Here is a 13,358-nt window from a genome sequence, read left to right as displayed (position 1 = left end):
AACCGGGAGTAAAGGGGGGCATTGGTCCCGGTTGGTGCCACGAACCGGTACGCATGTCCCCCTTTAGTCCCGGTTGGTGGCACCAACCGGGACCAAAGGCCTTGTGCTGCCCCGCGTCAAAAGTTTAGTCCCACCTCGCTAGTTGAGAGAGCTCGAGAGTGGTTTATAAGCGCTGCTGCGCCCACCCTCTCGAGCTCCTCTCAACTGCAGGCTTTCGGGCCTAACCGTTCTCTTTGCCTGTGGGGCCTACTGGGCTTTCTGCGGGCCTGAATCCTGGCCCATGGATGGGTTTCAAGTCGTATTCAGGCCGTGGTGGCCCAGTAGGTGGCATATTTTTTTCCCTGTTTTTTGTTTTCTCTTTTGCTTTATTTATTTTGTTTTGTTTCTACTTACAACAAAAAACTTATTTATTTTATTCCATTTTGTTTCTAATTACTTATGTATTTTACTTTATTTATTTTATTTTTATTTATTTTACTGCTGCTATTTTTATTTATTTTACTGCTGCTATTTTTATTTATTTTATTTACTATAGTTTATTTTATTTTATTTTATTAAGGTTTATTTATTTTTATTTATTTTATTAAGGTTTATTTATTTTATTTACTATAAAAATGAACATAGATGCGCCTATAGAGAAAATTCAACCTAAATTCATAATAAATTTCTATGAAATTTACTGTGAATTTAGGTCAAATTCCCTGTATAAGGGCATCTATTTTCACTTTGAGAGGAGCTCAACAAGGCAGAGAGGGACGGGCTTATAAACCGGTGTGAGCGCCCTTCGGTTGGCAAGGTGGGACTAAACTCTGACCGCAACTAGGACCAACCCTTTAGTCCCGGTTTGTGGTATGAACCGGGACTAAAGGGCGAGCCTCTGGTCCCGGTTCAAGCCACCAACCGGGACCAATGGTGGTGGGCCAGGAGCGAGGCCCATTGTTCTCGGTTTGTCCCACCAACCGGGACCAAAGGGGCCGGACAAACCGGGACCAATGCCCCCACGAGGCCCGGCAGGCCCCTGGCCGCACGAACCGGGACCAATGCTCACATTAGTCCTGGTTCGTGACTGAACCGGGACTAATGTGAATATTGCCTTGTGACCAAAGCCCAGTTTTCTACTAGTGTATGTGGACTTGCCTAAAGGCTCCGACACGTGACCCTTCCTGAAAAGATGATGAATTGTAGTTGCAAAGTTGACTGAGAACATAGTTTGTTGGTTTCTAATACAGTTTTTGCTTTATACTTCGATTGTGTGATGAACTATCACTTATTCATGGGAAGTGTATGATAAAAGTTCTATGATAAAAGTCTTATGTTTAAATTTGTTGTTGTTATAATAATCAACATGATGCTTCTATGTCTGTATTTTGTTTTTATCGACACCTCTCTCTCAAAGCATGTGGACATGTTTTTCGATTTCGGTTTTCGCTTGAGGACAAGCGACGTCTAAGCTTGGGGGAGTTGATACGTCCATTTTGCATCATGTTTTCTTACTGTTATTTATAATGTTTTTGTCCATAATAATGCTTTTTGGAGTAATTCTAATGCCTTTTCTCTCATAATTTGCAAGGTACACACCAAGAGGGAGAATTCCGGCAGCTGGAAATCTGGACCTGAAAAAGCTACGTCAGGCCACCTATTCTGCACAACTCCAAACAAGATGAAACTTTACAGAGATTTTTTATGGAATATATAAGAAATATTAGAGCAAGTAACTACCAGAGGGGGGCCACCAGGTGGGCACAACCCACCTGGGTGCGCCAGGCAGCCCAGGCGCGCCCTGGTGGGTTGTAGCCTCCTCGGCCCACCTCCGGTGCCTATCTTCTGGTATATAAGTCATTTTTACCTAGAAAAAATAAGGAGAAGGCTTTCAGGACGGAGCGCCGCCGTCTCGAGGTGGAACTTGGGCAGGAGCACTTTTGCCCTCCGGCAGAGCGATTCCGCCGGGGGAACTTCCCTCCCGGAGGGGAAAATCATCGTCATCATCATCACCAACAACTTTCCCATCTTGGGGAGGGCAATCTCCATCAACATCTTCAACAGCACCATCTCATATCAAACCCTAGTTCATCTCTTGTGTTCAGTCTTGTTACCGGAACTATAGATTGGTGCTTGTGGGTGACTAGTAGTGTTGATTACATCTTGTAGTTGATTACTATATGGTTTATTTGGTGGAAGATTATATGTTCAGATCCATTATGTTATTTAATACTCCTCTGATCATGAACATGTTTATCATTTGTGAGTAGTTACTTTTATTCTTGAGGTCACGGGAGAAATCATGTTGCAAGTAATCATGTGAACTTGATATGTGTTCGATATTTTGATAGTATGTATGTTGTGATTCCCTTAGTGGTGTCATGTGAACGTCGACTACATGACACTTCACCTTAATTTGGTCCTAAGGGAATGCATTGTCGAGTAGCAATTAGATGGTGGGTTGCGAGAGTGACAGAAACTTAAACCCCAATTTATGCGCTATTCCGTAAGGAGCCGATTGGATCCTAGAGTTTAATGCTATGGTTAGAATTTATTCTTAATTCTTTTCTCGTAGTTGCGGATGCTTGCAGGAGGGTTAATCATAAGTAGGAGGTTTGTTCAAGTAAGAACAACACCTAAGCACCGGTCCACCCACATAGAAAATTATCACAGTAGGGAACACAAATCGAACCAACATCATGAAAGTGACTAGATGAAATTCCCGTGTACCCTCAAGAACGCTTTGCTTATCATAAGAAACCGTTTTGGCCTGTCCTTTGACTCAAAAGGATTGGGCTACTTTGTTGCATACTTGTTACTATTATCGTTACTTGCTTATTACAAATTATCTTGCTATCAAACTACCCGCTACTTACAATTTCAGCACTTGCAGACATTACCTTACTGAAAACTACTTGTCATTTCCTTCTGCTCCTCGTTGGGTTCGACACTCTTACTTATAGAAAATAGCTACAATTGATCCCCTATACTTGTGGGTCATCAATAACATGCCCTCGTCGTCTAGTGTCCTTGCCGCTGCGTTCAACCTGTCCACCAAGACCCCTAGCAGTTGCAGTTGGAGTATTTTAAGCTTCTTATCATTTCCACCGTTTTCTTCAAAATAGAATTATTTGATATCTTCTATAGCACCTCCTTTAAATGCTACTCCCTCCGTTCCAAAATAGATGACCCAACTTTGTACTAAAGTTAGTACAAAGTTGGGTCATCTATTTTGGAACAGAGGGAGTAAATCTTATCAACACTTGTGAATAGTATATAGTCTTCTTGTTTTGACCTTTTTTTCATTGTCATACCTTTTATTGGTCTTCAAAAGATGATTTTATTTCTTTGTTTTTGCTATCTGTAAGTACCTCTATGGCCTATTCAGCACCATGGTTACTTATCCTAGTCCATCGTAGTTTATTTATCAGTTGTCCCTTCTTTATGATCACGTTTCATAATTATTGTTCCCTCAAAAGATGACTTTTGTTTCTTTGTTTTTGTTATTTGTAAGTACCTCTATGGCCTATTTAGCACCATGGTTACTTATCCTAGTCCATCGTAGTTTATTTATCAGTTGTCCCTTCTTTATGACCATGTTCCATAATTTTTGTTCCCAGAGCTATATTAGTTTTGTAGTAACTGCAATTTGAAGTCTGATGTTGTTGTAAGCTACATCTATCATTCTGTCTCCACTTAGACATAAATACAGTTAAAGTTGGATTGTATTGCTTTTAACAACCATAACTTCTTGTGTTAATGCAATTCATTGCAACTTCATTTTATGTCCAGCTACGAGATCGGTTGGACCTCTCACTCAATCATGATATGCCATTGTCCATTTTCATACTTTCAAGGTTAATTCTCTTGATATATTTCTCAGTGGCTACAAAAGTACTGTTTGGGCTTGCACCCTTACTCATCTTTCTAATGTTATTAGAGCTTTTATCGTATCTTGGAGAATGAAGCCTGAGGAGCTTGTTGTAGCAATATTGTCTTCACTACCAAATGAAGTTGTGGATAGAGTTGGTACAATATTGCCATCTGAAGATTCAGTTTCTGAGAGGCGGAAAAAACTGGAATTCCTTGAGATGCAGGAAGAACTTATCAAGGTGATGTATGTCTTACAAATATTAAAAATGGACTATTTTTACATCATCTGCAAATGCAACCATGATACTTGTCGTAGATGTGAAACTCACATTGGTCGTACTTCTGGTAAGCTAATAGTGAGTGGGTATGTAGTCACTCTTCTTTTACTTATTTATTGTCTTGGCTCAAAATTCATTCATATTACGGACTTCTTTTGTCTGGCATCCCATGTAACATACACTACTATTACATATCATGTCACGCGCTTGTTCTGTCATGATGGAAGCTTGATAATCTTTCCTATTCATGCTCTCATGACCTCATGCATTTGATGGATTGGGAAGCTGTTCATGGTTTATGCTATGAATGATTTTTTTTCTTTGACTCTTGGTAACCCTGCATTTGTGAAATACTCTGTTGTCTGAACTGTAAAACTATCATCTCATCTCGTCTGAACCACGTCATGTTCACAACGGATGGGGAAAAGTGTATTAGTTTATTATCTTTTGTGTGCTTTAGGGCCATCCATAAAAAAATTGTTTCATGGGATCTGTTAGCCCAATTTTAGACTTTTAGCTGATAAGTACCCGGTAAGTAGGTATTGGGATTTATGATCGTCTGGACTCAATTATTTTGTTGTTTCAAACATAATGCTGCGAACATTTGAGAATTATTTGATGTCTTGTATAGCAGCTCCTTTAAATGCTAAATCCTATCAGCACTTGTGAATCATCTATATACTGTGGAACCGGCTGTTCACTTTCCCGTATCTGTATGCTGATGTAGATATCTTTAGGAATACATTAAATCTGTGTCCTGACCAATGTATTTACAAGAATTGTCTTATTTTGCCCATGTATGTTCTCAGTAGTTTTGAGTTATATCGATTGTACTCCTTTCCTGATCAGCATGTAATCACTCTTTAAGACTGTATGATTAATTTTTTTATTCTAATCAAATTACAACAATAGAACAGGGGCATAGGGCCATATACACCTATGTTTGTCCTTATTAGAAGCACAAGGAGGTCATTGCTGATTATAAATTTGATTTGTACATACCTGGCTCGTTGTTTTTGCTGTTAGCGGCTATACCGGCGAGGCGATGTGCAAAGCTGACTTGTTAAGAAGGATCAACCAAAGACTTGATATATATTGGATCAAGGGGATTGTACATGTATTTATAGGGAAAGTATCATTTTGAGCTCGAGCTCATTTGAGCCCGGATGAACAGTAAATTTGTAAAAAAAAATCTGAATTTTTTTGTGTGGTATACTTTGGTAAATGTTCTAAGTGTTTGCAAAATTTCATCATGAGATCACATTCGTGGAAGGCGTGGCAAAAAAAGCAAAATCAATGTTCCAAAATGCTTAGTAGCATTTTTAGAACATCGTTTTTGTTTTTTTTTTGTCACGCCTTCCTCGAATGTCATCTCATGATGAAAATTTGCAAGCACTTAGAAAATTTGTCAAAGTTCATCACAAAAAAATTAGATTTTTTTCATTTTTTCCGATTTTACTGTTCATGCGGGCTCATTTGAGCCTGAGCTCAAATACTCCACGTCCTATTTATAGCAGCAATTGTGTCTATCTAAATTGGATCTGGAATCCTGACCTAGTAGGAGTCAGACTCTAACTTTTGAAATTGGATGGAGTTGGTTTCTTTACCAGTTTATTTGAAAGTACGTGCGAAGTTCGGTTTCCATCGAGCGAAACTTTTTTGTTTGAGAATCCATCGAGCGCAACGTGGGAGGGTCGGAGCAAGAAAGATCACGACCTATTCCAGTTTTTTTAGCAACACGATCTATTCCATTTTTTCTTTTTTCTTTTTGTGGGTTACGATCTATTCCAGTTACGAACGCTAGCTGAGCTTGGGCGGGTCCATCTGATCGAGTTAGCCTGGGAATCCATTGCTAGGGATTCCTAAAAAAATTCGATCGAGCAAATTAGATTGGTCGCTAGGTACACTGGTTGAGCTAGCCAAATGAGATCGATCGGGAACTTTTTTAGATAGGAAGAAACATAGATCTACTTTCAAATCTCACCCATAACACAAAATCAACGGATATAAAAAGGTGAAGTATGAACAACTATGAAAGCTTCCTTTAATACCAGCGAAAGTTGTGCTGCACTAGAGAGGCTAGCAATGGTGGAGGGGTGAGAGTGCGTATAAATCATGGACTCAACATTAGTCATAAAGAACTCACATACTTATTGCAAAAATCTATTAGTCATCGAAACAAAGTACTACGTGCATGCTCCTAAGGGGTAGATTGGTAGGAAAAGACCATCGCTCATCCCCGACCGCCACTCATAAGGAAACAATCAAAAAATATCTCATGCTCCAACTTCGTTACATGACGGTTCACCATACGTGCAGGCTACGGGGTTCACAAACCTTAACACAAGTATTTCTCAAATTCACAATTACTCACTAGCATAACTCTAATATCACCATCTCTATATCTCAAAACAATCATAAGGAATCAAACTTCTCATAATATTCAATGCACTTTATATGAAAGTTTTTATTATATCCCTCTTGGATGCCTACCACATTAGGACTAAATTAATAACCAAAGCAAATTACCATGCTGTTTAGAGACTCTCAAACTAATATAAGTGAAGCATTAGAGTTCAACAATTTCTCTAAAATAAAACCACTGCCATGCTCTAAAAAGATATAAGTGAAGCACTAGAGCAAAATTGCCTTCAAACACGTTTTTTAAGGAAGTATAAGTGAAGCACATAGAGTATTCTAATAAATCAGGACTCATGCGTGTACCTCTCAAAAGGTGTGTACAGCAAAGATGATTGTGGCAAACTAAAAAGCAAAGACTCAAATCATACAAGACGCTCCAAGCAAAACACATATCATGTGATGAATAAAAATATAGCCTCAAGTAAATTATCGATAGACGAAGACAAAAGAGGGATGCCTTCCGGAGCATTGTTCGATTTTTCTTAATATTTTGTGTTTCAAAAAGTATTTACTTCCTTAAAATGTGTTTGAATTATCAGAAAATGTTCAATCTAACAATACTGCATTATTTAAACCCCGAGCTAAATATTGATCCACAAGTTTCTTCAGCTACGCTGGTTATTAGCCCGTGTGTAGTACGTGAGGTCGTGTGTTTGAACCCGACATAGCGCATTATTTTTGGATTTTGCAGGTGAGCTCTCGCTGCTGGGCCGGCTCAGTTCGCTGCCTCTGTGTGGGTCGGGCGGCTACTTTCCGCAACGGCGCATAGGAGCTCCACAAGTATAAAGGGTGGCCTTGGCTCATCTAACTAGAGCATCGGCTAGCGATGCAAGGTTGGCCCAGGCTCAATCGGTGGATTTTGCCCTATGCGTACATGACATATTATTTGAAACTAAAATTATTGGAATACACACTAACCATATTCGTTTTTGTTGCTTATTAGCATAATTCACATTTTACTTTGAATATCACAGTTTCTTTTTAATAACCACGGTATACATTTCTATGAGTTGTTAACCTAATAACGGAAAGAAGAAAAGGGGTCAGTCACTTGTAAAGAATAACTGATAAAACATATAAATAAATAAAAGCAAAAAAATAAGTTTTCCAAGTAAGAATGAATTAGTGGCCTTGATATTACACTTTAAGAAAAAAATAAAATAAATATTGACAATATTTGCACATAGTTTAAACATGAATTGATTTTTTTAATAATATGCAAGAATCGGCGTATACTAGTGGAATGTCGCCAAAATTAAGTTTCCAAAGAAGTACTCAATTAGCGGTATTGGTATTAACCATGGTTCTAAAGAAAATAAATTAAAAAAATTAAAATGAATTTTTTTGAGCAATTTACACAAAAATAATGTTTTTTATAAGATGAAAGAATAAACATGTAATAGTGGAATTTAGCAAAAAATGAATTTTCTAAGAGAGAATACATTAGTGACATTGGTATTATCCTAAAAAATAAAGCATGAAAAAACTAAAAGTAAAATGAAAAATTAAGTTTTAGAAGGAAGAATGAATTAGCGGCATTGGTACCCTTTCAGAACGAAAAAAATAGGAAAACAAAAAATTTGCGCACAATTTACACAGAAATTGCGCTTTCTATAATATGCACGAATAAACATATAATAGTGCAAATTCAGAAAAAGGAATTTCCTAAGAAGGAATAAATTAGTGACCTTAAAAAGAAAGAATTTTAAAACTAAAATAAAATAATTAAGTTTTTTAAGTAAGAATGAATTAGTGGTATTTATATTACACTTTATGAAGAAAGGAAATAAAATAAAAATAACAATAATTTTTTTGCAGTGTACAAAAAATCGAACTTATTTTATAATAAGCAGAAATAATCAAACAATAATGGAATCTTAAAAAAAATGAAGTTCTCTAAGAGATAATGAAATAGTGGCATTGGTATTACCCTTTAACCAGAAAAAAACAAATAAACAAATAATTACTGAATTCGCACACAATTCACGAAGAAGTTATGCTTCTTTTTATAATATGCAAGAGTAAGCATAAGATAGTGGAATTTTGTAATAATGAAGTTTCTAAGAAGGAAAAAATTTAGTGGTATTGGTATTACCCTTAAAGAAGAAAGAAAATGAACCAAAAGCTAGAAAAGCAAAATAATGAAGTTTTTCTGAGGAATAATGAATTTGTGTCATTGGTATTACCCTTTTTTAAGAAAGAAAGGAAAAAAAATAAATAATCACAAAATTTGCACACAATTTACACAGAAGTTGCACCTTTTTGTAATATGAAAGAATATGCATGTAACACATGAATTTTAATAAATAAAGTTTTTTTAGAAGGAATGAATTTAGTGGCATTCACATTATCAATGAAAAAAACGAAATTAAGCAAAAATAAAAAATAAAATAATGAAGTTTTCTAAGGAGAATGAATTAGTGGCATTGTTATTACCATTTAAGAAGACAAAAAAAGCAAATGAAAACAATTGCACATAAGTTATGCATTATAATATGCAAGAATGAGCATATACTGGTGGATTTTTGGTAAAAATGAATGAATTAGAGACATTAGTGTCAACCTTAAAAAGAATGGAAATGAGATAAAAACTAAAACATAACCAAAATAATAAAGTTTTTTCTTTAAGTAGAAAGAATTTTTTTTTGCTGAATTAAGTAGAAAGAAAATTAAAAAAAAGTGCACACAACTTTGCACTTATGAAGTATGTACTGTAAGAAATAAGCATATAATAGTTTAATTTTCACACTCTAATATAATTTATACACATGTTATATACTATTTGAGTGTATACATTTTACACGCAGCCAACATCCCAAAAATAGCCATAAAACTGACTAAGAAAAAGAAAAAAGAAAGCAAAAGGAGGGATAGAAACAGAAGAAAAACATGAAGCATTGTCGGCCTATATAACACGAAATGGGATTCAGCCCAATAAGAAATCGACTGACCCAAAGAAGTGGTCTGTCAAATTTTTTGGCCGAAAACATGATAGAAGACACAATAGAAAGAAAACAAGAAGCACAAATCTTGAAGCAGAAATCAATAGCTAAAAAAGAGACTGTATCAAATTCATTTTCCAGGGCATCTCGGCTTTCATGCATTAAAAAGTTCCAACCATGCAGAGATGCTTCTTGACACCATGGAAGCATGGCACAAGATGCGTTCACAAATCCTTTTCTCTGTGTCCATGCTTCCCTTCCACTTGTTCAAATCAATATGAGAATCCATTAGGACGAACAAAATCAATCGAACCATCCATCATGGAGAATGAGTTTCGCCTTTCAATCTACATCGACCATCGCAAACCTACATTGCGCTCGGTGACTCATCTATATGCTGCCAACCTCCTAGGCATTGCCATCCGTCCTATATATTGTTGCCATTGCCCTGCCAACCGAAACCCCACCCGCAAATGCTTAGAATTTTTTTACTCAGCTCAGCTTTTCGATAACTAGATTGATCTTACATATCCTTGCATGCATACATTGTAGGAAATATGATCACACTTCACCCCCCGATCTTGAGGAAGAACACCTCGTTTTGAAAGTACTATTCTGCACCCGAGATCAAATGCTCCTTGATGAACAGTAAAAAAACCTGAATTTTTTTGTGGTAAACTTTGGCAAATGTTTTGTATTCTTGCAAAATTTCGGCACGAAATGGCATTCATTTAAGGAGTGAAAGAAAACAAAATCAGCCCTCCAAAATATTTTCAAAACTAGCATTTTTGGAACATCGATTTTGTTTTTCTGCCACGACTTTCACGAATGTCATTTCGCGCTGAAATTTTGCAAGCATACAAAACATTTGTCAAAGTTTACCATAAAAAAATTCATCTTAGTTTTACTGTTCATCATGAAGCATTTGAGCTCCGGAGCAAATACGCCATGTCCGTTTTATTACACATACGTACATACTAGGTGCACGTAGAATTGTAGAAACAGAAAAGAGAAGATACATTGCGATTTGCGAATGCCCCCAGCTGCGCGCCGTGCTGCAGCCAATTATTCAGCGACCGATGTACCGACGCGGTTAACTCAGACGTCGGACCAAGTGACGGGCACCTCGCCGACGTTGGTGTCGAGCCCGAGGGCCTTCCACACGGCCTTGGAGGTGTCGACGATGTTGTTCTTGCAGCCCTTCCTGGAGTCGCACTCGTCCACCACCATGGCCTCCACGCTCGGCCCGGTGCCCGCGCTGGTGATGCGGATCATCTTGAAGCACCGGGCCCCGCCCTGGTATAACCCCGTCGGCAGCGCCACCAGCATGTCATCGTCGCTGTGGTACTTGCCGTCGCACTCCGCCGGCCCGCCGCCGTCCTCGCCGCGCTCGAACCCGTTGACCGTCATCACCCCCGGCATGCCGTCGATCTTGGAGGTCGAAACGGCCGGCGGCGAGCGGGCAGCGGTGCCGGTTGACGCCTGCAGTAGGAGCACGAGCATGGCCAGGGCTGCGAGCTTAGCGTACGCCATTGCTAAGCCGAAGTAAGCTCCTGCTCGATCGCTTAGGCTTGCATGCGCTGGATCGGCTTGCTCGTGGGGTGCTCATGGCGTTGGATTCTGGCGGTTTATATGGAAAACCATCGCTGTCTCGTGTGCACCGCTGTCTTTTCTTGCATTGGTTCTTGTTTCAGAACCGCGCCACTGGCTAGTCTATTCTCTATTCCCGGCCGGTGTGGTCGATATGGGATTAATTAACGGCTTGTTTTGGGGTCACTTGTGCTTGTGTAATGACGACGCGTTTGGATTTCATGGTGTCGCTAAGTGTTAGAGCGGTAATTCCAGAGCCAGTGACAACTGAGCAGGTCGCCCGTGGCGGAGTTGATAGTGATTCTATTGCTCCGTGTAAGACAAATTTTACTTCTAAAATGAGCATCAGTAGTAGTATGCAGCTCTGTTAGTGTAATCAAGTGTGCTCCAGTAGTAGAATGCCACTTACGGAAGTTCGCTTTGAGCCAATAGTATTTTAAACAATACGTGTCAGAGTTGATTGAGATGTGTAGAGAAAACATTTCAAGCTAGGCTACTTTGTTGTCGATTCGCGAAAAAACAGCCCACCTACTTTGTTTAGGTTTTTATTTTCTGGAAAATTTTCGATCTATTCATCTTTAATTATGGTAGTCCAACGAACATCAGAAATAATAAAAATTACATCTAAATCCGTCGACCACCAAACGATGACTATAAAATATAGGCAAACCGACATATTTTTCTCGACAAATATTAATATCGCGAAGATTCTAATGACACCCAGCCTCTGCACCGACAAAATGACCAACTGAAGATTGAGGATGCATATATACAGCCAAAAAGAGAGAGAAAAGAAAAAGGAAAAAGCCCTGCCACAGTGATCAATCACTCGCAGCAGTAGACTAACCACCACCAAAGATAGCACCCGGACCGCAAAGGGGTTTCTCCAAACACGATGCCTCCAAGAAGGGAACAGAGCACAAGCATCGTCATCGCTCGATCAATGATCTTAGGTTTTCACCCTCGAGAATGTCCGAGTTCGGAAAACAATGCCTTCAACAATATCATTGCCAGACACAACCAATGAAGGCCAAATCGTGGGATTTCACCCACAAAATCGAGACTCGGTGCTCGGGAGCACCACCAAGGCTGAAGTCCTCCAGTGTTGCCGCCCCCACTTGTTGAGGCTGCGACTGCAAGTTACTATAACACAAAGCTCAGTCTTCATTGCGTCCAAAGCACCTTTCCACCATTTATTTTGATCCTCCAATCGCAGCCGCCATGGCATTCTCCGCCTCTCTCAATACCATGGAAATCTAGAAGTACACATGTCCCATGGTATCGACAAAAAGTGGAGCATCGCGCCGCACCCACTTAAAGCCGCACGGGAAGATCCACGGATGCGCACGGCCAAATCCCATCTGATCCAGAAAATCAGTAGCGTCTTGCCCCAATCTGTAGATCTCCGGCAGAGAAATCCGGAACTCATCATCGGCCAGATCGAAGAGGATCGAAAACAGGCAAATCGTCAGTTTGGCGTAAGAAGACCAATAGTGCATCCACCTTTACTGACCCAGATCAGCAGCCCCCACGCTGCCAATCCACGGGACCATGCCACCCCGACCTCCCCAACCGGCAACTAGAGCCCCAAGGCAGAGCTGGAGCTGTAGGAGAAGGCGAACTGTGTCGCTCGTAGTCTTTGCCAAGAGCCGCCAAGACGGCGAGCACGCCGACCGCCACGCCCCCACCAGCCATCACGTCCCATGCCGCCAACCTCGAGGGAGGAGGGGTGAGAGCTCCCCTGCGACCGACGCCGGCTGGGCTTCACCCATCGACGGCCCCGACGCCGGCGAGGAGGGGGCGAGGGTAGGGTCTAAGGCTAGGCAGCGGAAGGAGGGCTCTGGCGGCTCGCAGGAGCCGCGCAGAAATCCTAGATGGGTTCCCTGTCTATTCCCCATGTGAAGTCTTGTCTATTGGAGATAACCCTAGATAAACCAACATATTTATAGCATTAGATGTTATCTCTTGGTTATCTATCGGGAAAGTGAATTATATTCCTGCAATCAGTTTTCCTTTGTTACCCTTTTTCATGAATTATGTTGTTATAGTTTTTCATTTTTTTGAACTTTCTTTTCAACATCGATTTATATTTTAGAATGTTGCTATGCTACGTGCCCACGAATATGTTTTCGAAGGATATAGTCATCTATTCAAGGTGCTCAAGTAGGTTCTATCCTCTTACTCAGAGGAAGTTCTCATTTCGAGCAACCATTTCTTCAAATCAACAAAGTATGGAGGCATAATCATGGTTCGAACCGACCCCTCCTCTGGCACT

At 39.8% G+C, this 13,358-nt stretch overlaps 1 protein-coding gene across 1 annotated transcript; it reads right to left on the bottom strand.

Moving 5' to 3' along the window:
- Positions 1 to 10,547: 10,547 nt before the first annotated feature.
- On the bottom strand, positions 10,548 to 11,026 carry LOC109739308 (putative ripening-related protein 6). Its single transcript, XM_020298391.2, has one exon. It carries the CDS (start codon positions 11,024 to 11,026, stop codon positions 10,592 to 10,594), a length of 435 nt encoding a protein of 144 aa, XP_020153980.1. The 3' UTR covers positions 10,548 to 10,591.
- Positions 11,027 to 13,358: the final 2,332 nt, after the last annotated feature.

Source organism: Aegilops tauschii, chromosome 3, assembly GCF_002575655.3.
Source record: "Aegilops tauschii subsp. strangulata cultivar AL8/78 chromosome 3, Aet v6.0, whole genome shotgun sequence".
Lineage (NCBI taxonomy): Eukaryota > Viridiplantae > Streptophyta > Magnoliopsida > Poales > Poaceae > Aegilops > Aegilops tauschii.
The sequence above is the reverse complement of the archived record's forward strand: the minus strand, read 5'-3'. Positions and strand labels throughout refer to the sequence as shown.